The following is a 27,476-nucleotide window of genomic DNA, read 5'->3' as shown; positions in this document are numbered from 1 at the left end:
AGCCCAAATACTGAAAAAATCCTCATAAAATTAACTTTAAATATAATTTTACATCTCACTAAGAAGCACTTTCAATCTCTGTGTCCATTTATCCATGAGTAACATTATAATTGGATGATTTTTTTCTAATATTTCAGATATTATGGGCTGTGGAGTATTTCCTGAAAAGAAACCAAAGGCCCATGAGTTTTCCTCAGACTCAAGACCTTCTGCTGCTCATATTTACAAGCATCAGAAACCAGAATGTAAGAAAAGCATAAACCAAGGGGAAATGGTGAATACCTTATTTATCTTGTATTTTAAGCAGAAAGAAATATGAGACATCGTTATATCTGTTACTAAAACCCCTTAAACCATTGAAACTGAGGTACAGCTCTGGAATTTACCATACTGCAAAACAGTTCAAGGTGTGCAAGTGGGAATTCTGTCAGAAAAGACAAGACAAAATGATACAATTATTCCACCTCAGAGCTGACATGCTCCAAGGTATATGTTTTCCCACAATTGCTGTAAATATGAATATTTTAGAGGTTAATACGAAGATCAAATGTGGAATGCATTTGCTGAAAAGATTAATATCTTTTCATTAAAAATGAGAGTGCACTGTTGGTTCAGCATTTGCATTTAGATCGAGTAGGTAATAAGTATATTGACTGCTTAAGACACCTAGCTCCAAAACGGAAAATATGAATAAAAAGGGTGGTGTCCACATGCAGAAGTGGACGAGATTTTTCTATTTTCCACTGCTACCCCTTCAGCCCTTTGAACCTGAGCTCTGTGATTTACTGATGCCAGCAGAGCTGGTTCAGGCTGTAAAGAACATTTCTGCCCCTGCAGAATTCAGTGTGCTGCTGAATATGGATCAGGGAGATGCTGCTGATGTGAAAAATTTCCACCCACTGTAGAGCCATGCATCACTCACAGCCTGGAGAGGCACTGGCTGGGTGTTGGACTCTGCTTCTTGCTGGAGGGGTGGTTTAAATCCCTTTAGAGCTTTGGTTAAGAGGGAGGTCCAGCCAACTTTTGCAGAGTCATAAAATAGGGTTGGGACCTCTGGGCATCATCCAGTCCAAGCCCCTGCCAAGGCAGGAGTGTTGTTCCATCAACAAGAAAAGTGTCCAGGTGAGGTTGGGATCTCTCTTGGGCAGCTGTTCCAGTGCTCTGCTCCCTCCAGGAAAATTCATCCTCATGTTGAGGTGGAACTTGTTGTGTTTTAGTTATGGCCATTGCTGCTTGTCCTGCAGCTGAACACCACCAAAGAGTCTGGGACCATTCTCTGGGCACCCAGCTTGGAAGGATTTTAAGGATTGATGGGATCCCCTCTCAGCCTTCCCTTCTCCAGGGTAACCAGGCTCAGCATTGTGGGCTGATGTGACTCCAGGTTTCTCACAGCTTGTGGCAAAAGGCTTTCAACTCCATTTTCCCAAGTCATAAAGAGAGGAAAAAAAATATTTCTGATTCAAACCGTGGCTGGTTGATGCACCAAGGTTGGTTCAAGTGGTCACAGAACACAGCAGCTGCTTCTTGAGCTTGTGGAAGCCCACCAGTGTCAGCCCCAGTGCAGAACACACATTTCACTCCCCCAGCCTAGCCCAGGGTCTCACATGCACAGAACACCTGAACTGGTTTCCTTGAGGTGTTTAAAAACCCCAGCACACAGATCAGCGTGCAGCAGACAGCTCAAACCATTTGTTAACTTGAACTCAAATTAAGCACAGCAGTTCCTATCAAAAGCAAAAGCAGGTTACTTCTCAGACTGTGAGAAGTAAATATTTCACTTAAGCAACTGTGGTGACAGCTTTCTTTTAGTGCTTCAGTCATGAAGTTTATACACATCACAGTTACTTTCCCATGGAGCAGAGGAGTCTGTAAAACGGGCAAAACAGCATTGTGGGCAAGCAGAAACCCCAATTCCTGACCCATTAAGGAAATTTCAGAGTTGATTCCACAGGACCACAAGTGTTACTCCACTTATGCACATGAGGAGTGTTATTTTCCTTTCACTGCAGGGAAGTGTCACTTTGAACTGGAGTTTCCATCCCTGAAATTTAGGACATTTCCTCAAGGTTTCTTCCCCTCCCCCTGTTTTTCTTGGTTTTTTACTCTCTCTCCCTGTTGTGCTCTATTTTGTGTCATTTAGACCATATACTTTGATGGAGGGCATCCTTCTCCTCTGAATTTATGAATCAAAATGTATTCTCCAACGGATACCTGGAGGTATAATTTGCCCCCTAACACTCTTCAATCTTTATTACTGACACATTCAAGGATGCCTAACTCCCACAAGAAAAAAAACCCAAAAAACAACCCACATTAATCTTCAAAAATGTGTCCTTACCTGCCTTCTGAAAATGAAAATGGATGTTCTTTGAGAAATTACCTGAGTTTTGCTTTAAACCCTCAGGATCATGCACTTTTGGAAACAATTTTGAATCTAAAGAAGTGATAAATAAAAATCTGCTGGTGTACAAATCCAAATCCTGCAGTGTGCTGCTTCCCTGGAGGCAGGGAGCATTCCCTCATTCCTGCTGGATGGAATCTGGGGGGTCCCTGCACCCCCTCTTGGTGCAGATAGGACAGAAGGATTTTTTGGAGGTGATACCCCGTGCTGGAAACAGCTCCAAAGCAACTCCATCACCCATCCCTGCCCATCAAACACCCAGGCAATTCCTTGCAGGGAGCATCCCTATCACCAAACTCCACATTTAGCAGCAGACTAAATAAATGAGTCACAGCAAAAGAAATTTTGAAGACTCGTAGGAATTAAAATTAAAAAAAAAAAATTCTTCACTTTGAGCTGATCCTGCATAGCTAAGATGCACAGATGGAGTTGACCAGAAAAAAAGTTAATTCTTTCCTTTCTCCTTTTATTTTGTTTTAAAAGTGTCTACTTAGAAATAACTTTTTGTTTCCTGATAATGCTTTAGAAATAAAAATATTCTTTCATTTTCATCTCTTAGTATTATTAGTATAGATGTTTACCAATGTATACTAAGATTCTCCTACATATATGATTTAAAAACTGAGCTCTCTAGATATCCAAATTTTATGTAATTTTAGTGTCAATACCTCAATTTTGATTCTTTGCTCTGGAACAAGAATTTCTAGGCTATGCCATAGCTCCATTTCTGAAAATGCTGAAGCATGGAGAAACAATATGGACTATCCAGTAAGGGCCAAACCTGCCAGATGTTTTCTGTGTCTACATCTCAGTGCCTCCCACTGGGCAAAACCTCCAGTCTCCTGTTCCCTCTGATGCACAAACATGAAATAAATCATACTTAAAATGAAAAAAAAAGACCAAAACCACTCCTCAAACAATTTATATTCAGCTAATTTGTCTTAAATGCAGTGAAGAGTTTCCCAAAAGCATCAAGGACCAAGCAGTGGTAAATGTTACAGAGAGATGGAAAATAGGAGTAATTTTAGTCAGTGTTTTAACATGCTTTGAAAGATTTCATATAAGCCTCTGGTGCATATACACATTAATGATGAAAAATGTTTTTCTCCATGTCCATCCTAGAGAATTTTTTACTTTAATTCAGCTTCTTAATTGGTGTCTAGGGCTGCTACAGTTTTAAAGAGCACGCCTACAATCACAGGCAGTTGTTGACCCAATTAAAGGTTTAAGTAAAACCTAGGAGAAGCTGCAGGTTTTACTGGAAATCGTGAACAATCAGATTCACCAGGAACAGATTTTGCAGCGTCTGGACTGTGGAATTCCCCAGCACAATCTCACTTTCCCCTCACCCTTTATACCAAACCAGTGCATCCTCATGAGCTCCATCTGCAAATGCTGCTGCCTCAAATCCCAGCATCAAACAGCTTCAGCTGAGCTGCTCCCAACATCCATTCTCTTTTCCAAGGCTTTGCTGCTGCTCTGTGTGTCTACTATAGCACAGTGTCCTCTGAGGTGCCAAGAAAAGCGAGATAAGAACCACTGAGATAAAACCATTCCTGTCTCACAAATTCTCCTTCATGAGAATCTTGTCCTCAATCCCCAGTTTGTGTCCTCTGGTGTTTCACACCTTCTAGCAAGGCTTTCAGGGGAAAGAACTCTTCTCCCTCCCAAGTTTCTACAGCATATTTAATGTGAGATTGTGACAAGGAGCCAAAACATTTTGGATTTACACAGGTTCCCAATAATCAGGTATTAATAGCAGCAGTTCTCCTGCAGGGGAATGGCACAGGGTGCTCCCTGCACCCCAAACCCTTTCCAGAAATTCCATTCCATTCCATTCCATTCCATTCCATTCCATTCCATTCCATTCCATTCCATTCCAGTGATGTGCTCCTTACTCCCCAAGCAGGAATCCAGTCAGACATTTCCTCCTCCTGAACTCCTCAGACATTTCCTCCTCCACAATTTACTCCACTCTGTCCCCTCCTCAGACAATTTTTCATAATAATTCAATTTCATGAGCCAAACAGAAATACATCAGAATTATATAAATAACATCAATATATCATTGGTATCCTGATTTTTTTTTTTCTTTCTAGAAGAAAATCATTAGGCAGCTTGTCTCTAAAAGCTGCAATTATGGTTAAAAATAGTTTTACATCTTTGACCATGAATGGCAACTCCAATCTGAAGAAGGAGCCTTGACCACCACTTTCTACTCAAGACATAAAAACAGGAAGGGGGAGAAGAGGCTGAACCCACAAAGATGAGACAGCACAGAGCATCTTGTGAAAAACCAGAAAATATCCTTTTCCCCAAGCCTTTCCTCTGACAAGACAATGTGAGGCTGGATTTTAGTTGCAGATAATAATTAATTGTAGTGCTGAAATTGTGCACAGCCTTACATTTTGGCTTGGAAACCACTCAGATTTGGAACAACAAAATTTAGTCTGGAATTTCAACAGATTGCAGCTTGTCATGTCACCTTCAAAGTAAAGGTATGGAATTGATTATTATTAAAAATCATGAGGAATTCTGCTTTCAGGATAGATTACCCAGCCATAACACCCATTCACGTGAGGCCAGGTTTCTTGCACGGAGACAGCATCATTATTTCATGAATCACCAGTGACCTTTGGAAGGCACTGGGAAAAGCAGCCATGTTCATTCCCTTCCATTGATTTTCTAATTTTGAGTAAATTGGTTTAATCTGGAGAATGGTTATCTATGAGGAATAAAAAAACCTAAAACTGTCTTTAGAAAACAGTAAAAAGCTTTTAAACTGAAGCAATGAATTTTGGAAGGGAAACTTGAGGGAAGAAAAGTAGTGATTGTATAAACTTTAACTCGGGCACCATTCTGTGGCCATCCAAATATGAATAAAATTAGAATCTCTTTAAACTTAGAAACACAGACCTACAGGCCCAGACCTTGGTTTCCCCCTCAGTTTTATGTGTATCTGTGCCTGATTTACCATGCTTGGGTAAATGTTTGCTGCTGGAAAAGCCTGTAGAAGAAATTACCCACCTAGAAAGGGAAGGGTATGGGCAGCACTTACATCTGATAAAATGAAAAATAATGTGAATATTGAGAACATTGGACAGTCCTAAGTCTAATCAAGCTAGAAGACAAGCTCAGTGACTCAGCACACACCTGAAACATCCTGCAAGAACTGAATTTGGATGTCTCCAGGAATCTAAGAGCGCTCAGGGCTGCTTCATCAAAGGAAAATGTGATTTATAGAGTAACTCTTTTTGGTGCCAAGATTTTATATATTCTGGCATTTAAACCTTTGGATTAACAGATTGCCTCTACTTTATTATCTTCTGAACATTCAGTGATCATACCTAAGCTTTCTTTGCCATCAATTTATGCTCTCATAATGTTAATGATCTGTTATAAATATAGATTTTGGCACGATGGCAAATCACCTAAAGCCCCCTGAGGATTACCTGTTCCTTTCCTACCCCGTTTTGTATTTTCTTTTTTTGGCTATGGGGTACCAAGTTAATTAGTTCATTAAATCCACTCATAAAAATATTCTTGGAAATATATAGAGCACTAAACTAATAATCTCAGAGTGAGCTACATACACAATTAGCTCTGGGTGTTAATTACTAACTCTAAGTTCAATTCCCCCTAATCCTGAGATCCTCTCTCTCACCACACAACACTAAATGTCTTGCACAGAAATCTTGAAGTACTAGATTTATAAACACTGATCAGAGCTTAGAACTTCTTAGATCCAAGAAAGAAAGAAACAAAACTCTTAAAAGACACTCCAGAAACGAGCATCTGAATCCCCACACAGCAACACTCAGAACCTCTTCTCACACCCCAGGAGGAGATGAGGGGCATAGCCACTAAAATGTGAGAGGGAAAAAGGAACACTCAGAACTTCTTCTCACACCCAGAACCTCCTCTCCCACCCAGAGGAAGATGAGGGGCACAACCACTAAAATGTGAGAGGGAAAAAGGAACACTCCAAAGAAGATTAGGGGCACAACCACTAAAATGTGAGATGAAGAAAGGAACACCCAGAACCTCTTCTCACACCCAGATGAAGATTAGAAGCACAACCACTAAAATGTGAGGTGGAGAAGGGAACACTCAGAATATCTTCTCACACCCCAGGAGGAGATTAGGGGCACAAGCACTAAAATGTGAGATGGAAAAAGGAACACTCAGAACCTCTTCTCACACCCAGAACTCCTTCTCACACCCAGAGGAAGATGAGGGGCACAGCCACTAAAATGTGAGATGGAGAAAGGAACACTCAGAAGAAGATTAGGGGCACAACCACTAAAATGTGAGATGGAAAAAGGAACACTCAGTATCTCTTCTCACACCCAGAACCACTTCTCACACCCAGAGGAAGATTAGAGGCACAACCACTAAAATGTGAGATGGAAAAAGGAACACTCAGAACCTCTTCTCACACCCAGAATCTCTTCTCACACCCAGAGGAAGATGAGGGGCACAACCACTAAAATGTGAGAGGGAAAAAGGAAAGTGCTCACTCACCTCCCGGTCCAGCAGCGCAGGGGACACCACGGTGACGATGTCTCCCTTCTCTGGGTCGATGTAGAACATGTTTGGGGAGGGTTTGGTGGGGGTCTGTCTCAGGATGTTGTAGCGCAGCTGCGCGTTCTCCGTGCTGGCGTCGTCGGCGTCGAACGCTGCCATGCGCATCACTGTGGTTCCTGGGAGAGGGGCACACACAGCAGGCACTGAGTAAAAATCCTCCCCAGATGGGCTGCCTCTGCCTGGGACAGCCAAGCTGTAAGCACCTCATCAGCACCACCAAGCAGTGCCCCTAATATTTAGGTTCTGCTTGTGTTGGGATGATCTTTGCTTGTTGCTCAGCCAACAGATGTCCCTAATGTGGACACTGCTAAAGGCTCAGGGAAAATTCCATTTGGATTTCCCAGGCTGGGAGCTTTCTCAGTTTCCACTTAGTTCTTTTCCCAGACTGGAAAGTTTTCTCAAAGATGAACAAGAAGAGAAAGAATTCCATAACACAAATTAAACACCTGTTAATCACAGAACTGTGCGTGTGCTACGTAATGTTTTACAGAGAGCATGTTTTCAAAAAGGTTTCTCTCTTGAACCAATGAGCCTTTTCTATTTTGTACTGCATGAACTATCCTATGTGTGGTAGCCTTTCAATAAACTGCTTCTTCTTGCTGCCCTTGAAGAAGTTGTGTGTGTGTTGCTATATTTGCTGTTCCTAGTCTAACAGCAGCACCCTAAGACAAATTCCCTGCATCTCTGTGCTTTGAAGCCATCCACAGTAATTGCATTTCACTAAATGAACTACATGTGTATCTCTTCCACTTTAAATTCTGCAGGCAGAAAGTCCACAGGTGGCTACAATGAAAACAGCAATACTGGAATAACAGGAAGGTCTCTATTTGCATGGTAAAGTGCTGCAGTTCAAAATGTACTGGATGTAATTTCTGTCAATAAGAAATGTTGTAATTATTAAAGCCTACACTGTTCTAATTTCAATTTGTACAAATTTATGAGCTTATTTTAAGGAACATCAATAAGCTCCCATCTCTATTGCCCCATTGTCCTTCCAGTGCTGAAGGTTTCTCTGACAGGAAATTCCCTGAGCACACAGTTCTGCTGTGGAGGTAAATGCAATTCCCTACACAGATTCCTAAATGCTGGGCAGAGGAAAGAGCTCACTCTGTTAATAGAGAGAGGACTGAGCTGCTGCCAGTCCTGTGCTTGGGAGGGAGCACATCCTGCATCCCTGGATCAAGGATTTTCCTCTCTGCTAGACACGCAGCCTAGAGGTTGACACAGCCTGCAAAATTCTGTCAGCATTTTATCAGCTTTGTGCTACTGTAAAAAGTAGTACAAAGCTGATAAAACATTGAGAAACAAAGAAAGGGTATGATGAGACATCAGAATTGTAAATGTAAGCATTAGTGTGAAAAGCAATCTAACTAAACAATGCATGGTCACAGCACGATTAAATATTTCTTGTGATTTTTTAGCTGAAGACAGAATGAGATTCTACCAAATAACAAAAAAGTCATGATCAAATCAAGAAAATAATTTCAATAGTCAATCAACATTAAGTAACAGATTAGTCAGAGATATTAACAAACTACAAAGTAAGGAATCCAGGAAGGGATCCAGTCTTTGGCCTAGAAATCCCAGCTGAAGCAATTCTGAGATTCTGTGATCTGCATCCTTTCCACTGGAGTAACTTCGCACTGACACCATTATCTCATGTGTCAATCAGTGTCAGAGTGAGCCATAATTCTTAGTTACAGATTAGTTCCTCTGTGGGAACTCAGCCTTTCTCTTCCCCACAGACTGGGCAAGTTTTATTTTAAAGTATCATGATCAACACATTTTAAACTCAGCATTTTCATTTCTTCACAGATCTATAAGAGCATAGGATCTGTTTTCAGTATTCACAGAGACTTCTGTGGAAAAATGCCTATGAGAGGTTAAACCTGGTACAGACAAGGCCTAAGACATTAGACTGTAAGTGCCTCAATAACAGAAATATGTATCATTCATGTACAGCGAGTTTATTTTTGTTCTGAAGGTCTCGGATTTAAAAAATCAAATAAAAAAGAAATATTGTGGCAAAAATAAAAACAAACCCAGTCTTATTTATAGACTGATATAACAACTGCCTGTTCACTGTTAAACAAACTCAACTGGCTTGTTTAGATACATATCTTCTTTTTTTTTACCCCTCTTGTTGTAGTTCCCAGAGTGTTGCCTCTTCTTGTAGTGACCTTGAATATAAGCTCTCAAAGGTTTTATTTCATTGCTACTTCAGGCAGAGTTACCCCCTTGAGAAAAATAACAGAGACCTGACAGCGTGTTGGTTTTATTCAGCAGTGATTAAAGGTCAGGCAGCTCAAAAAGAAGCTTAGCACTGGATGCCATGCCATGTTTTCCAGTGCTACAAGATGATCCCAGCCCTGATATTTTCACCCACTTTGTGTGAGACTGATTCAGAAGAAGAGAGAGAAAATAACTGCTTTCTTTTTGGAAGAATAAGGATTCACCCTCTTTTCACAAGTACAGCTCAATATGCTGTTTTTAGAAATTTATCACATTTTTGAGAATTTTTATTTTATATCAGTGTTAGGTAACATGTTTCACAAGGGGTCTCCCAATCACAAAGTTTCAGTGAAATAAATAAGGACTGAGGCAAATCTTCAAGGGATCTAAAAGAGTGCTCAAGTTCAGGTGAAATTAAGTGGGTTTCAGTACACAGTGGTTTCCTGAAGAATGCACTCTAATAAGATGCCATTCTCAAGTACAGTAGAAAACATTTTGAATGAATACAAAGTTGCTATTGTTATTAATCTATTAGATGAGATGATGCTCAGCAGAGATTTAGAAACTTATTACACTATATATTCAAGTAGAAATCCTATTTATAAAGTTGTCCTACTGAAATATTTCTGGTGATAAAACAGTGGAAGGCACATGTAAATGTTAAGATTTGATGTAAATCCCCTAATCTCTCATTACTCTGGCATAGAACTGGCTTAACACAACGGCTGAATCTGATTCTGATTTGCCAGCTGCAGTTCTTTAACCTTTCAACTCACTAGACATTATCTTGTTCCCTGCAATCATTCCTTTGGTGCATACAGATAAGAATTCCAGCAACTCAGATGAGCAGAATTTTACATTTTGCATAGAGATGCCAGCTCCAGGAGAAAAGCTGGAGAGAATTAGATACATCTTTTTTGTGGTTTTGGTTTCTGGCTACCAGCAAAGTGGCATTTAAATCTAATTCTAAAGTTATTCTATTCTCAAAAGTTCACATTATGTGGGGTTGCCTTTAGATGCTGTTATGCATTAGTGCAGGTTGTGTCTGGTTTTTGTTTGGGAGTCAATACAGAAAACTGCACCCTATGTGCTTCATATTTGTGGCTGATGCCTGAAAAATCACAAGAGCTTTAATCCAGCAGTTAAAACACACACCTGGAACCCTTTGGAGACATCTAACAGCTACATTTCCAGGGAAGCAATTCCTGTCCTCATTGAGGTGTCCACAGAGAGAACACAAATGACAAATTGGGATTAGACCACCACAAAGGATAATGTATGTGTAGAGATCTCCTTCTTAAAATAGATGGCCCAAATGTATGTTTTGAAAGGCTCTGCAACAGGCATCCAGTCCAAAAGAGCTTCATTCAAGATGTACACTTCTTCAGTATTTCTCCTTCATCATAAACTTTTATTCTTCATAAAAGATTCATTTCCCCAGGCCCATAAACTGGCTACATCTAATTCAGTGTCGTTTTACAAATACTTCCATTCCTGGCATCAATCAAATGCAGCTGGCTTTCAAGCCACAAAACAACAGCTTGCTGCATTATCATGTTAAACAATATATATAAACTTCTCAGGCTGGGGAAGGAATGTCTGCAAAATCAGCAGCTCCTTCATTGTGCCGATGACGCACAGAGATCCACGCAGGAAACTCTCCCTGGAGAGCTGCAGTTGTGCCTTGGTGGGTCTCAGCCTCCAGGGTTTATTTGTTCACACTTTCTGGGCAGAATCACTCAGAATTCCCAGAATTTGAACACTTCTCAGAGTTTCCTGTTGGTCAGACACAGATCCCACTTCAGGCCATTGCTCCAGAGTTATCAATGTGTTGATTATTTGAAAATACTGGCAAAATCTCCCCTCAGGCACCAAGGAGTAAATTATAGCACATGTGCAGTTTTGGAGTGGTTGGAGCAGAGGATTTCTTGGAAAAATCTTTCTGGCATCTTGTTAATAACCTCTTAATAAACTGTCTCACTCTTTTCTTTTCTTTTCTTTTCTTTTCTTTTCTTTTCTTTTCTTTTCTTTTCTTTTCTTTTCTTTTCTTTTCTTTTCTTTTCTTTTCTTTTCTTTTCTTTTCTTTTCTTTTCTTTTCTTTTCTTTTCTTTTTTCTGCCAAGAGAACATTACTACTGAACTTTTATTTATTTGCTATATGAAAAAAGGGCTGAAACAAAAAAAGAAGGCTGGACAGGAGTGGAAGTGAGGCCTATCTCTAAGCTGATGAAATGTGGACAAATGTCTCAAGCCTACAGCCTTAAGAGAAGACTGAATTTGAAGACCAACAATAAAGTATTAACCAGTTTAATGACTCAAAAATTTTAACTTTATGAGATAAGGGCTTATTCCCTTAATTAACATCACTGCACTGAAGAGTTGGATTTCCCCCTTTTCCACAAATTCAGCTGTGTCTCTGTGCATGATAACAATCTGTCGAATGTTACATTTTCCCAAAGTACAGCTATTTTAACCCAAGAAAGAGGACAAAGAGTAAAAAATGGGATGAGGAAGGACAAAATCAAGAGGGTTACCTACATCTCTAGAGCCCAACTTTCAGAAACTGGAACAAAGCAGGAAGCCCTCCTGACAATGTTCTCATCAGAACTAATTGCATGTTTGATTATCATTTTGTACTTTAAGACAAAAGGCCCCAGGGGAGCAAAACAAATATAAGAAGAAAGGTCTATTATGGTTCCAATCAAGGGCATTTGAATTGCAATTATATGTATCATTAAAAATTTGAAGGCCTTGCTGAGTAAAGAAGACATTTATTAAGAATTATTGAGTTCAGGCTTTGAGCATACCTTAAATTTGTACAGAGCAATAATTTTTTACCCTGTAGGGCTTCCTCACGTTCTCTGTTTAGATCTCTGGCAGGTTCTTTTAAGCTCTAGATTAGATGGCATCACTGAGCAGCACTCTGGGAATGCCACTGCACTGCAGGGAGCAGGAGAGGTGAGCTGGGGAACTGTCAGTGTGCAAAGAATAATAAACAAACTTCTCCTGGTACACAAAAGAAACTTCAGTAATATTAAGTAGAGATGAAGAACTGTCAAGAATTGTTACTATCTATAGAGAGCTAATGCAGTCAGAAGCACAGAAATTGAGTAAGAAATAATGGGACAATCCCAGCTGAATGTTATGACAGAGCAGAGAAGATGTATGGGCAGGTCAACCTTTAGCAATACTGGTATTTAACCTTTTTTCCCCATGAGCAGCACAGTTGTTTTGGCAGAATGAATTATTCACTCCTGGGATGTTTGGAACATGACTTATACACAGTGCTGTCCCCAGCCACGCTGCAGCCACTGTCACATTGTGAGAACAATGTGAAGAGCTTTCAGGTATTCCCTGCTCCAGGCCAGACATTGATCTATGAAATGTCAGGAAGGGAATTTGCATCAGCTGGAGCTATGTGACATGGGGCTTACTTTGGTGTGTTGTATTTTGCCTGCAGTGCTGTGGATGTTTCCTTCTTTAGGGTAAAATTGAGTGGTGAAAACATGGAAAATTGCTAGCCCCACCAAGGATGCTGCAATTGTGTTTATTGTCTGTACACACCAGGTTATGACATTTTGTGGTAGTATATCCACACTGAAATTTCTCTCTATTTTGTGCAGATACAAGAAATTGTGAAGAATGTAATTTATTCTTCCAAGAACACCAAGATCCCCTTCACAGATTTTGTGTTGTACAAAACTCACAATCCCCAAACAACAAAACCCACATTTTAGACTCTGCACATCTTCCCAAACACAAAAGATTTTTAAAAAATGCATGAAGACTTTTGTCTTATAGACTACAGACAGCATGAAACAGGTATTTGTATGAGGAGTAAAATCAATGAAGTCTGGTACTGTCCAAAAGTTCTTCCCCTGAATGAACTTTTCGAGAGATCACAAAACCAGACCTACTTTAGCTCTGCCTTCCCTTCAACAGTTCCACCAGTTTTACTCATCCCTGCTCCCCCTTCAGCAAGGGGAATCCTTCACACTTGTTCATTTACAGTCTCTCCAGATGGACTGAGAATTGCAAGTTTAGTGAAAGAGGACTTAGGACAATGGAGATGCAGCTGAGAAAAAACCCCAATATTCTTCCTCCAGAAATAAACAGGCTGCAGGTATAAGCAAATCACTACAGATTTTTTCTTAACCAGCATTCTCTCTAAGTAAAAATGTCATGCTCTCACGTCTGTTTCTTTTTTGACCAGCAAAGTTTATTAAGAAAAGGAATGAATTACTTCTTGGATCGTGACCATAAGCTATAAAACGTTCCACTGTTCTAATATTCTAAGTGCCAATTCATAACATAATCTTGTATGTCAGATCACATAATTCATAAAGCAGTATAACACATTCTCTTGAAGTAAATGGTTTAATGTAAATGATGATATGCATTGAACATCTCGCAGCAGGCGAGCATGACAGAGCAGTGATTTATGAGTGAAAGAATATCTATTCAACATACAAAGAGCAAGATTCAGCCCCAGGCATGAAAAACACAAAGGGCCCACATTGTCTCCAGAGTTTGACTAGCACCAGAAATCAATCAGGAAAATCACAGCAAATAGAGACTAGATGAGACATTTAAACATCATTAAAATCAACCCTGTAACAACAAGGCAGGGCTGTTCTCAAAAAGAGATGCACAAGCATTTTGGTTTCTTTGCTGAAAAGTCAGATGGAGAAATGTGTGACTTATCACCACACTGCAGAAAGGCAGCCCAAATCCCACAGGGAGTTTGGACGATGCCAGCTGAACTCCAGGCCACTGCTGCACCAGGGGAGTTTGGGGGTGCTGAGCTCTTCCCTCTTTTATAAAACTGTGAGAGGTGAAGAGGCCAGAACTCAGCACCCAAAGTGCCCTGCTCAGTCCCTGAGCCCTTCATCTGAGCTGCCTGGCAGCTGAAGCTTTTTGCAGAGATGCTCACAGCTCACACCTTGCTCCGTGCTGTTTTCCCAGGTCCCATGTAAAATTGGAATTGCCTGCAATCATTCAAATTCGATTTCAGGCGTATGCAAGCTGTTTAAATGCAGATGCAAACTTTATAGTCAAAGGCAAGCAGAGAGCTTACTAAAAATATATATTCTGAACTTATTTCTGTTTTATAATCCAAATGTTTTCTTTCAGCTTTTCTTTACCTTTTCCTTAACAGTTTCCCATTCTTTACCCTTCCCTCTTTATCTGGGTGGTGGAGTTCTGGCCAGAGCAATGAAAATTGTTAATAGATAGCAATTTTTAAAGTCATACAAATAAATAAAGCCTGATGGAAATTTCATATCCAGAAATACTTATGAGAAATTATCTCTTGAATGCGGTAGAAAGCTTCCCTTGAACTTCATGACAAAAAAATAAACCAGGAAAAAATTAGATTAATTGTTTAACTTCTCCCCCCAAAAAGAAGCCAATATCCAGCTTCTCCCAGCCTCTAAGCAGGGTGGCATTCTTAATCAAGATAAATGTAGAAGAGAAAATAGAGGTTTCAGACACTACACTTAGGTTAGTAGAAAAGGATTGACAATTATTTGCATTCTGAACTTCTGGGGGAGGACTGACCATCTTTCACTTCAAAGCCACTTTCACCTTGTCTCCATCCAGGCCTGTCAAGCAGAATTAGAATTCTGAGTATTGACAGGAATGGCAACAAAACCAAGCCCAGAGCCTTCTCTTAGTCCTTATTAAACAAAACAGTGCTGATCACTGGGAGCCCAGCTCACATCCATCAAGCCAGGAAGGACTCTGGGCTTGGACACCAAGCTGCACTTCCCAGTTCTTGGTAAACAGCCCAGGCATATCTTATCCCACAGCCCTTTCTCAGCACCAGTGTCCTTTGGAAAGGAAACTTGTGGCACTGGTGGGGAAGGAACAGCAGCGTGTTTTAAATCAGGAGTGCATTAAAATCTATTAACGCTTGATAATGAAAATGAGAAAAATATTTTTACTTTCATTTCAACAACCAATTATTCCAAATTGGGAAAAAACCTCCAAATAAAACAGTGTCATATCTGGACACTCAGTACCTATTTTTATAAAAACACTAAAAATTACAGTCAGTGAGAAATGGGTAATGAGAAACCCAGGATACACTCTGCATGTGTATTCTGCATTAGGACTTGTTCTAGAGCAACAGCAGAATGGATAGATTTTTCTAAGAAGGGAATATTTTCCCAGATTTCAATGATCTTTGACCAGGGCCACACTCACAGAGTAAAGATCTCATTCCATAAATTATCTACTTTTGTAAAGGAATTGACTGCCTTCTTACAAATATAAGAAAGGCAGCAATTACAGTCCCTTGTCTCAGTGGGCTTTAATCAAAAACACGTCATTACTTCACAGAAATCATTAAGCATTTTTCTTCTGTGTCCAAGTAAGGTACCCTGGCATCCTTCCTGATTAAAAAGTAATAATATTATGTTTTTAAAAGATCTCTTAGTGCAAGGTCAATCTTCCCTGATTGGAAATGCTTTTTGAGACAGTGGGCCAGAATTTCTGTTGACCTAATTCAGCCCAGCACAACTAAAGCAAAGATTTATGTTAGGTGAGGCTGTGGAATACAGGATTGACTTTGAAGGTCCTTGTTAGGTATACACAGCATTATATTGCCTTTATTCCCTTTTTATCTCCCTAATTTCTCACTACAATATATGTAAAATGAAAGAGAAAACAAAAGGATGATCTGTGCCTTTTTTGACCCTTTCTCTTCTTGCTACCAGCAATTTCCACAAGTATCCAATTTTTCATATGGATGTAGGATTATGAATATACAGCACCACAGACTCCAGCAATTCCTGCCCCTGGGAAGTTCTCATCTTTACTTTTAGCCTGTCAACTGATCTGAACTGGCTGTGCTTTAATCTCAAACTAAAAAGTGGAAATAGAATTGAAGTGCCCAGCCCTGTTACCCCTGAGTCTGCCACTGGGACTCTCAGCACCCACATCAATCCAAAACTAACCCAGGTAAGTTGGAGGTGCTGCAGTGTTACAAAAGCAGAGCTAATGAGAGAAGAATCAGATGTCCTAATGAGGAGGCAAATCATCTCACATGGCTCCCGTCTTCCTCTGAGGAACCAGAGCACACACTTAATTCTGATGTATTATTTCATCTTTGTATTGATTTCACCACTTCAAGTCCCAGCCATTTGATCTATTAAACATCTGAGAGTTTTTATCTGAGGGATAAGTGTTTCCATCATAATACAGGATCTTTTTAGGTGAGTTTAGTTTTTCTTCCCCCCGTTCTGCAGCTGAACTCCTGGATAAATTATTTGGTTGGTCTCATAGTGTCTGCCCTGCTGAACTTATTTAAATTCACCCTGCCTGAGCAATATTTCCTAATGGACTTCACTGCTGGACCAAATAAATAAACTGGGCAACTACTCTCTGTTCTTCATTCAAAGAATTGCATTAAGTCCATTGCACTTTTCTAGATAAATCATATCACAGATGCAGTAATTCCTATTTAAACTACAAACAGAAGAGGAATATTTGATTTTAAGGTCTCAGAGTAAGCATGGAACAAATCCTTACTGAGGATGATAAGGCACATATTGGAAATATACCCTTAAAAAGGATTCATTCTTCCCCCCATGCAGTCTCCCAAACTCAGTTTAGCAGTTTCCAATGTAAAGGAAACCACAGGAGGAAGGATAAACACCACCAGTTATTCTGGAATCCTGCACATCAGATTGGTCAGCCTTTAAATCAAGTCCACACAGCTCATTCCCTAAGAGCAATCTGGAATAACAGAAGATGGAATTGTTTTTAGCCTTTTCCCCCCTCCTGAGATTGAAGTATCTGCATGTAGAAATGTTTGCAGCCTTTCTTCAAATGATTTTTTGGGTTAAATTATATTTTAAAGCCACTGATAGCTGAATTTAATAAATGACTCAGATGCTGCAAGAGTGTGCTCTGTGATCTTAAAACAGGCCTTTCAAAGCATCTTGTATAAATTACAGGTTTCAAAACTACCCATATTTGTAACAAGAATACAATTTGGGGTGTGTGATACATATTTTCAGTAGGGATCCTGATATTCTTTCCTGAATTAAGTCATTGATTAAATCACTTAGTTCAGCAAGTGTGATTGCTTTCACTCAGTTACAACCATTTTAGGCTCAGATATCCAGTATTCTGGGTTTTTTATAGTCACTAAAGAGGGACTGGCAATTTTGGATGCAGTTCATCCCATTGTAACATAAAAGTTTATGAAAGATAAGATAAAGCATCTTTTGAAGTGGTTCCTTCTGATAAGATTCCAAACTCCAGGGCACTTAGAAGATGTGATGCACTTCTATTTATTCTGCCCAATACTACAGGTGTGGAAAGTAGGGTTAGAATAAAATGGGTCTCTTGCACTTTTGTTCTGGTACCACAGAATCCTTTCTCTCATCTCATGACTGCTTAGGGCTGAAGGGATCTTTGTTGTGCACAACTCCACAGCCTGCACTGGCACCTGACCCCTGCAAGAATTAAAAGCAGACCAAGTTATCCCTGGTTTTATTCCCTTAGAATTGATGCATCTTGTTGGGAAGAGACCTTAAGCAACAAATCAAGTAATTTTAACTCTGTGTGTAATTGATTTAGCACTGAGAGGGCTACATTATGTCCCTGCAAAGAAAATATGAGCATGGAAAAGCTTCTGTACGTCATAAACCATCTAAATATTGACTATGAAACTCCTTAATGGAAAATTAATAATTAAGCACAGAACAGGTCACGATACATCACTGCCAGCAATTGGGTACTTAGAGATCATAAAGATTTGTGGGGCTGTGTGCAAATATGGTGGCATTAAGTCACAGGCTTGCTCAAGTACATTTATACTTTATAAATGCACATATTCCTTCTAGGGCAAAAAGAAAAGCATCAGTCAGTGGCAAATCATCCTGAGAAAGGACACCCAGAAAGAGATTTCAAATGTTCAAACTTCTGCTTTTCATTGGGTACTTTTCCACAACCCTCAGCCTGAATTCACACACTTAAAATTCAAGTTTTCAACTCAGGGCTTCAATGGAATCTTGGGGAGAAAGTGAATCAGTGGTGAGTCAATGGAATCTTGGGGAGAAGGGGAATCAGTGGAATCTTGGGGAGAAGTGAACCAGTGGTGAGTCACTGGAATCTTGGGGAGAAGGGGAACAGTGGAGTCTTGGGGAGAAGGTGAATCAATGGAATCTTGGGGAGAAGGTGAATCAGTGTTGACTCAATGGAATCTTGGGGAGAAGTGAATCAGTGGTGAATGAATGGAATCTTAGGGAGAAGGTGAATCCATGGAGTCTCTTGGGGAGAAGGTGAATCAGTGTTGACTCAATGGAATCTTGGGGAGAAGGTGAATCAGTGGAATCTTGGGGAGAAGTGAATCAGTGGTGAATCAATGGAATCTTGGGGAGAAGTTAATCAGTGGAATCCTGGGGAGAAGGTAAATCAGTAGTGAATCAAAGGAATCTTGGGAAGAAGGTGAATCAGTGGTGACTCAATGGAGTCTCTTGGTGGGGTGGGTCTGGCCCAGTAAGGAATGCCCTCTTTGGAGCCATCCCAGCTCAGTGTCCATCCCACACATCCCCTGTCCCTGTCTGAAGGAAATTGGAAGGAAAACAGCACTTGGGAGCCTTGGTTCCCTGTTGACATTTGCCCTCACATTTCCAGTGTTGAAAATGTCAATACCAATATACCACAAAGTTCAAAGGCAATCTGTGAACACCATTTGTCAAACACATTCAGTGAGTTTTCCTTCAGCCTCAGTTCTTTTATAATTTTGAGTGGAGCCCTGATTCAATGTATGGAAGAATGGAAATTCCAAATGATATCAAACTTCAGGGTACAATCTCTGAGAGCTTGAGTGGATTTCTTCCATGCAAAATTTCAGTTAAATAATCAAGTAAGAAATATTTTACTTCAAACCCCTGTGATTTATTTGTTTGTTTTCTCAGTAACTTGTATGAAATCCTACTTTCTAAGGGTGTGAGCTGTAAATCTCCCCAGCAGTCAACAAGGTCAGCAACTGAGTCAGAGTTTTTGTCTCTGTTAATGTCCATCTCTGCCCCTTCCACACACTTCATAATTAGATGAGATCATCAATAAATTGTTACCCATGATATTTATATAAACAAAGGGTCAAGGATCACAGATTTCCCACTACAGTTATATTATAAATTCCTTGACTTTTGGCAAGACCAGTGACTTCCAAACACCATCCCAAACTTAATATCCACTGAAGAAAAAAAACCAAAAACAAACAAACAAAACAAAACAAAACAAAACAAAAAAACAAAGCAAAACGAAACAAAACAAGCAAACAATAATCCTCAAACTTATCAAATTTGTTATCTTTACCTTAAAATTATTTTACGCCTGTTTATCTACAGCAAGACCCTATCACAGCCACAAATGAGCCACAATGATTTGTGTCTATGGATTATGTGTCAAACTGGAAAAATTGTAGCTTAAATCACAGATCCATGACAGATCTGGAAAGCCTAAGAGGAAAAAAGCATTCCAGTGACAGGTGAAGTTATTTTGTATTTTTATAGCATTACCAGAAAGATGCATTAAATAACTGCAAACTCTTTTATTCTGGGAGCTCACTTTCATCCAAATGTGCTGCTGTAAAAAGAGCAGAGTTTGTGATTTCAGTCCCTTCCACACCACCTAAGTGACCCATGGCACCAAGCCCAGCAGATTTCTCTCAGAGTTCTCTCTTATTGTCCTTTCTGTGCCTAAACAGCCAGATCTGACAATGATCTCCTTTGCACTGAATATATCTGTTGACACAGAACAACTACAAATTAAACTACAAATGGGTAATTTGCTAAAGCAAATAAAAGTTGGCATATTTTACAAGTGTCCCACTTACACAGAATACCAGTATGAAAATGTAAAGAGAAAATTCAGCTGTATAAATCCATGCAAATATTGACTTTAAAACCACAAAACTGGTGGCAAGTTGGTTATGCTGTCACAGGCACAGAAATACAGGTGCCAATAGCACTGTGAAAAAAAACAATGAGGTGAGAGTAGGATGCTCTTGAAGAAATTAATCTCTAAAATGTCAGGCATGTGATTTTTTCTGTATGTATTTTCTGAATTTTTCAGATTTCCCTGGTTAATAACTTTTCATATGCATTAGAGTATACATAAATATTAACCTCAAAGAGAATATATTTAATAATACATAGTAAGACTTTATAGACAAGGATTTATCTCCCTCTATCCAATACCAGAGATATTTTCTGTCCTTGAAGTGATCATGGATTAAGACTAAGTTTTACTTGGAAATTCTAGATGCATTCAGATCTAAAAATCTACAATTGAAAAATCTCTATTGTTCCATATAATTTTTGTATTTAACAAATAAACCACTTGTGCTTTCTGAGCCTGCCATTCTCTCAGTTCCCTGTACCATGAAACACTGTGATCTCCTACCCAGTATTTTATTTATTTGTCAAATATGACAATTCCAGACGGGTTATTCTGATGTTTTGCATGCATAACTCAGCTGCATGTATCCTACAGGAACAGGTTCACTCTGGTGCCTGGAATTCAGGAGCCAAAATTCCCTCCCCTGGCTGGGAATCTGCTGGGTGCTGGGGCAGGAAATGAGAGCTTTGCCAGAGGCACTCTCCACACCTGGGTTCTGTACTAAATAAAATCAAAGTGCTGCCATTCTCTGCTCAGATTTTTGTCCATAAATCTGTTCTTTCTTTTGCAGAATTAGGAGGTAGTAGAAGCAAAGCACCACTGAAGTTTTTATTCCAATTTAGCAATCTTAGCAGCAGTTCAGGATATCATTCAGCAGCATCCCACTTGCAGAAGGAGCTGGTTATTCCAATTTCAGAGGAGTTTTAGCACATTTACACCTAGGAAATAAATTGATGAATGTTCTGTGGTGTGTCATTTGTGGAGTCTCCTGTGTGTGCTACTGGAGCTCCACACACAGACATTTCCTGCTGCTTCCAAACAATTATATCCCCATGCTCAGGAAAAAGGTTATATCCTGAATAATGCAATGAAATTGAATGCTGCTACAGTTGGCTTCCAAAAATCTTCCTTTTATCTAATGCTTTGCTCACTGATCTGCCAAGGTCTGGGCAGTGGATAAAAATGTCTGTGTGAGACATCACGAGGGTGTTGCTCCATCAGGATTTGAGTGGAAATGTTGCAGAGGTGCCCCAGGAATTGGAAAGAATATACAGAAAAACCGGTTCAGAAAATTTTTCATTCTCTGTTTTTGTGCCTGTTCCTAGAGCAGTGAGATCTATGTACAAATCCACAAATTGCTTTATAAATTACCCATGCTACAGATGTTTATAAACCGTAATTAAAATCAACCCAGTGCCCCTCAATTAAACATTTATGACAAATTTATTCAAAAACTAGTTAACCATTTATAAGGCACTTACATGGAAACAGAGTATAAATGATGAGTTTCAATTCTCTGGGCAAACTTTATAAAGCACTTTCATTTCCTCTTCTGTCCTGGTTACTGCATGTGGAGTCTGTGCAATACTGGAAATAATTTCTGACAGGTTTGGAGTTCATGATGCTGGGATGACTCTGAATAATGGCACAGGAGCATTACAGGCTCATAAAAGCAAATGAATGCTTTAAGAGCTGGCAGTACATTCTTAAACCTAAAATCAACTGAAATGCACTGCTCTGAAGCAAAGAGAAATATTTTAATATACAGATAATTACGAGTGCCTGTATATTTTTTTCTGATGCAATTTTATTTGTTATTCATGTAATAGAGTTGATTTCCATATTATATACACATACACTTGGTGTAACAGGCAACAAAGGTATAGAGATGGAAAATATTAACAAATATATATTTAAATGAAGTTATTTTTTATTTGTATCAGTGCAAATGTGTTTAAAATTTGGTGTCTTTTCACTGACACATTCACCTGCTGAATTTTCCACATTGATTTGGCTTGACTCAAATAATTCTGGAATATTCTTATGGAATAAGAAACTCAGCATCATCTCTTAGGTGCTGCAGCCAATGCCCTTCCCATAAACCTGATCTCTTACCTGATCACACAGCTCGAGTAATTAAACAGATACAGGGTTTTTAAAAGTAATTAATGTAGATATAATATTCATATTGTTCATGTTCTGCTGCTTGCAACAGAAATAATCAGTGTTAATAAAAAGTTACATATGTTGGCAACTTCACCACAATTATTACAGAGGAAAAAAAAAAAAAATCATTTCTGCTCCTGCTCTGAAAATAGTTCCTTAAAATTCCCTGGAAACTGAAAAGTGACACTACAGTAAATACATCTGTTACTCAAAGAGGTTGTAATTTTGCAGCTCTAATGTACAAAACTGCTTGTATCGATTCTCTCTCAGGCTTATTCAATTAGAATATTTGAAAAATATACAAATGTGCGAGGCAAACAGCTGTAAATATTTACAAAATGTAAGCTATTGATTTTTATGTTCAGAAAGTATCATAAGCACAATTTGCACTTAATGTTTCAGTTCTCAAATACAGTGACAGAGAAGTAAGTAGAGAAAACTAACCAGCACTGGAATTTAGAGACAAAAAAACTCTGATTTTCCCAATTTGGTTCATGTAGGCAAACATACAAAACCCAAACAAAAGAAAATTTAAGGATTCCTCTCCCTCTGTAAGAAAACAGCTTCATTTGCATAATCTCCTACAAGTCTAATTTTCCTTTATGATATTTTGGAATGTTTTCCTGATCAGTGAATTCCCTAGGGCTGTATAAAAAGTTCTCCACTCAGTAATGAAACACTTTTTTGAAATCACAAAATGAGGATTTGCAGTACAAATATCCCTGGCATCCTGCCGCAGGACAAAACCGTTTAATTCCTTCCTTTAAACAGAATCCATATAATCAGTAACAGATTTATGCCTCTGGAATACAGCAGAGGAGAGCTTCCCTGAGAGGGGGGTACTCATGTTTATGACAAACCACCTTAAAATGTTGTTTAGAGCAGCTGAAGCTGTGATTCCTTGGAAATCTCTGTCCTTGGTGGGACAGGCAGGAGGAATTTGAATGGGAGTCAAAAAACAAACCAAGGGGTGGGCAGCCAAATAGTTCCAACCTGAGCACAGTGAGGGTGTGAAGCACATTCCTAGGAACTCCTGCCCTGTTTGTCCTGCTTCCCAAATCCCAGAAATTCCTGCTCTGTTTGTCCTGCTTCCCAAATTCCAGAAATTCCTGCCCTAATTTTCCTGCTTCCCAAATCTCAGAAACTCCTGCTCTGTTTGTCCTACTTCCCAAATCTCAGACTCCTGCTCTAATTGTCCTGCTTCCCAAATCCCAGAGACTCCTGCCCTAATTTTCCTGCTTCCCAAATCCCAGAAACTCCTGCCCTAATTGTCCTGCTTCCCAAATCCCAGAAACTCCTGCTCTGTTTATCCTGCTTCCCAAAGCCCAGAAACTCCTGCCCTAATATTCCTGCTTCCCAAATCCCAGAAATTCCTGCCCTAATTTTCTTGCTTCCCAAATTCCAGAAATTCCTGCCCTAATTTTCCTGCTTCCCAAATCCCAGAAACTCCTGGAGAGCTCTCCTGCTCAAACCCTGCTCTGGTAGGGGCAGGGATACCACAGAAATGTGTCCCAGACAGGTGGGATGAAATGGAAATATGAGCAGGCAGTTTAGGACAATTATCACTGGTGACTCTGAAAGGCAGAATAATTTATTTCTGCATAATTTTCAGAGGCTGTTTCCTCACACAGAAAGGAGCAAATGCAGAGGTTCTTGGTGGTCAGCCCAAATGCAGGGTCACAGCTTTTTGAACCACCACACTGATGTTCTGCACAGCTGGTTAGTGGCACCTTATTGTAGTGCTGGAGAGCTGCCTAAAATGAAAAATATTTGTTTTGCTGTTTGCAACTCATGCAGAGAGGGTAGGCAGAGGTTTCACAAGGAAATACAGACATCAAAATAAATCAGCACAAGGCCAACATAAAATGAAACTCATCATCTTCCCTGCCCTTGCATATTCTGAAGGGATATTGCTTCAGCAGGTTTCAACCTTCTTCAAATCTTAAGTAACCATGGAAATTTAAGGTGCTAAATTTAAATCCACATAAGTGAGCACACTGGTTCCCAGGTACTGCCCACATGAATATTTCCAGGGTAGTGACACTTCTCTGGCAGTGTACAAGTCTTTCAATGAATGGAGAATTACTTAACAGACATTCTGACATGGGATGAAGTTCTTTGAAAGATGGGCTAGATTTTATTACACATTTTATTATACATACATACTTATTAATGCAGAAGAATTGTAAAATAAATGTTACTACTACTGACAGCAGTAATAGTAACATGATGGGCAGATCATTATTTATTTAGTTTCCACATTTCCAATTTGTTCCATTTATTTCATAACTACACAAGCTTGAAAGACTTCTTAAAATGAATCACAGAAATGAGAGCATCACAAAACCAATTAGATCAAGCCTCCATCATTATTCCTTTACTTTCTTGTTCTCTACATGTTACATATGTAGGACCATTAATGTTCCCTTTTAAAGGCAATCCCAACAACCTTTTTTTCTAACATTAAGTCCAGATTTTCCTTCCACCTGTCTACAGAATACAGCAGTGATCATTAATATATTTATAAATGCATTTATAAATAGCCTGGAACCAGCTAGAAATGTGGCAGTCCCACAGCAGTCAACAGATTGTGATTTATTCTCAGCTTCCACTTGAAACCAGGAGCAATGTGTCTTTCTCTCTGTACTGTATTTTTTTTTCTCAGATCAATGATTTTCAGCAGCATTTTAATTACAAAACTGTAACACAATCTATTCTCCTTATCTATACATAACACAAAACGCTCCAAGAAAAGTGTACAAGAAATGAGCCTTGTTCTGAGCATATCAACAGAAAAGGCTGATTCAGCTTTTCTTTCAAAAGCAGAAGAAATGGACTTGATTCTCAGCTCCATCAAAATACCAAAGGTCTTTCAGGAATGAGCAGAGATGAAGATTAAAAGTGTCTTTGCCATTTCCCAGTCAAAGGAATGAGCAGAGCCTGTCAAAAGCAACCCCCCCTCATCCAGAACTCCCAGCACTGCTCCTGTGGCATTCCCACCTTCTGCTGGTGCCCCTAAAGCATCCCTTGCTCTGACAGTGCCAGTGGCAGCAGCTCCAGAGAGGTTTGGGCTGTTCTGTTCACTGAACAGCTCTGAACCCAAGAGCAGGTAACCTCTGTGCCTCAAGAGCCCTCTGTATATGTGCAGGGACTGAAATTCCCATTGAATTCCAAAGCAGCCAAACCAATGTTCTCCACAGAAAACCAGCACTGATTTTAACTGACTGGAAAATACAATTTTGAGAAAAAAGCTTTTGGGCACATCTGTTATGTCAAAGGCACCTTTCAAAAGGGCTTGGTGCTCCAAAGGGACTCTTCTGCTTCCACCTCTGTTGTACATCATTTTTCAGAGTTTAATCACAATCTTAGGCCACCATAAACACAGCTTTCAAGTGGGGTTTACACCAAAAGCAGACATGTTCTGCCCTTCAGCTGCAAGCCAGGCACAAAACCCCCTGAGTTCCATCACTCCTGAGGGGGCATCTCAGCAGCAAAGGGATTCTGGTTCTCACTGGATGATTGCACGTTTGTGGCACAGGGAGAAGTGCCTGGCAGCCCAGACCCAGGCAGAGGAGAGAGCTGGAGCCCAGGCTGTGCTGCCCAGCTCCTGATCCAGGCAATTCCCTCTCAGCAGGGAAGGGAACAGCTCTGCTGTGCCACATTGTGGGGTTCATTCATTTCCTCCTCACAGGGAGGGTTTGGGGATGCAGGAGGGATCCCCACACACCTCTCTGGCTTTTCCCTGGGCATCACCACTGATGTTAAAAGTTTGATGTCAGTGCAACATGTGCTGAGAGAAGTATTTGTCTGGCTGCTTCTCGTGGGACTCTGCCAGTTTAGCTGTTTTTAACAGGGAAATTTAACTGTCCAGAGTATAGAAATAAATATTTTACACATTTCAGCCACACATTTCAGCTTTTTTGTTGTTTGTAAACTTAGAAAGAGAACCAGTACTGGGTGTTTGAGAGAGCAAATCTACACAATGCCCAATGTGAGAGATTTCTGAAGATGAAAATTGACTCCTTGGAAAACCTGCCTGTATAATAAAACACACAGAGTTTTTCTGAGGCTGATTAACTAGCTTGTTTCCAGTAAAATTACTTTCCCTTGAGAGGAACATTAAGATTTCTTTAATGCAATCTTCAGCCATTACCATTGATTATGGCTTCATTAAATATGAAAATGAGGATTTACTCTTTGCAACAGATATCATTTTCTGCATAAGTGAGTAAAGACTTTCCTCTCTGCTCAAACAGAAGCGTGAACAAATATTTTATTTATGGACAGTTTTGAAGGAAGAAATTGCCCGTGGCAAGAACACAGCTCACTGGAAAGTACTTTGCCAACAGGATGAAAGTCTGGGGCACAAATCACTCCAACCTAGGCAGCCTCTGAGGCACCAGGAAGTTAAATGCAATAAACATTCATTAGTGAGATAAGCTGATGAATCACAGCAATCCTTATTTGTGAATGAATCCATACATTTATTAAAAGGCCAATTGAAGACAGAAAGATATTTCAAGTGTAAAGCCAAGTTGATAATAGGAATGGATGTCTGGCAAGTACAATGGATTCATCTAAAATACACATAAAATAGCTATGATTTAAAGAAAATCAGCAGAGAAATTCCATGTTAATGTGTCAATAACACTTGAGCAGCACTAAAGAATTTTTTTTCAAAATTACCTTTCTTGTTAAGTACTTTTTTGTAAATGTCTAACTTAATTCCGTCCTTGGAAGAAAAAAAGAAGAAAGTAACCTTTAAGAATCTCCTACTACTGAGAGAACATCAGAGGTTTCTCTAATTAACACTGTTCTGTAATCAATATTCAGTCCAGGAAGCTTTGAAAAGTTAAATTCTGGGTAAAAAGACAACTTTTCTGCCTTGCTCTCTGGGTTACCAGAGGAGCAGGTGCTCTGCTGGTGCCAAGAGATGTTTTGAAAATCATATTCAGATTTTACCCCTACAGCTTTTGCACAGGCTGTAAGTGGACAAATTCACCAGTGCTTGCTTTAAAGGATATCCCCAGTTTCTCCATTTATCAAGGAGATTTTTTTTAAAGGGCTGATCTGTAACCTCAGGGATCAATTTAGACAAAAGTGCATGAGATCAATAAAGTAAGGAAGAAAAAGCAAAGCAAGCAAGGAACTCGAGAGGAATAGGAAGGTTT

General features: G+C 39.6%; 1 protein-coding gene across 1 annotated transcript in view; it reads right to left on the bottom strand.

Annotated features, from left to right (window-relative positions):
* Positions 1 to 27,476, bottom strand: part of CDH13 (cadherin 13) — a 445,458-nt gene that overhangs the window by 129,539 nt on the left and 288,443 nt on the right. The window contains exon 7 of the mRNA XM_033069460.2: positions 6,926 to 7,104. Within this exon, the coding sequence (XP_032925351.1) occupies positions 6,926 to 7,104 (179 nt within the window). The remainder of the gene's footprint in view (positions 1 to 6,925; positions 7,105 to 27,476) is intronic.

Source organism: Catharus ustulatus, chromosome 11 (genome assembly GCF_009819885.2).
Source record: "Catharus ustulatus isolate bCatUst1 chromosome 11, bCatUst1.pri.v2, whole genome shotgun sequence".
Lineage (NCBI taxonomy): Eukaryota > Metazoa > Chordata > Aves > Passeriformes > Turdidae > Catharus > Catharus ustulatus.
This window is presented reverse-complemented; position numbering and strand designations above follow the sequence as displayed.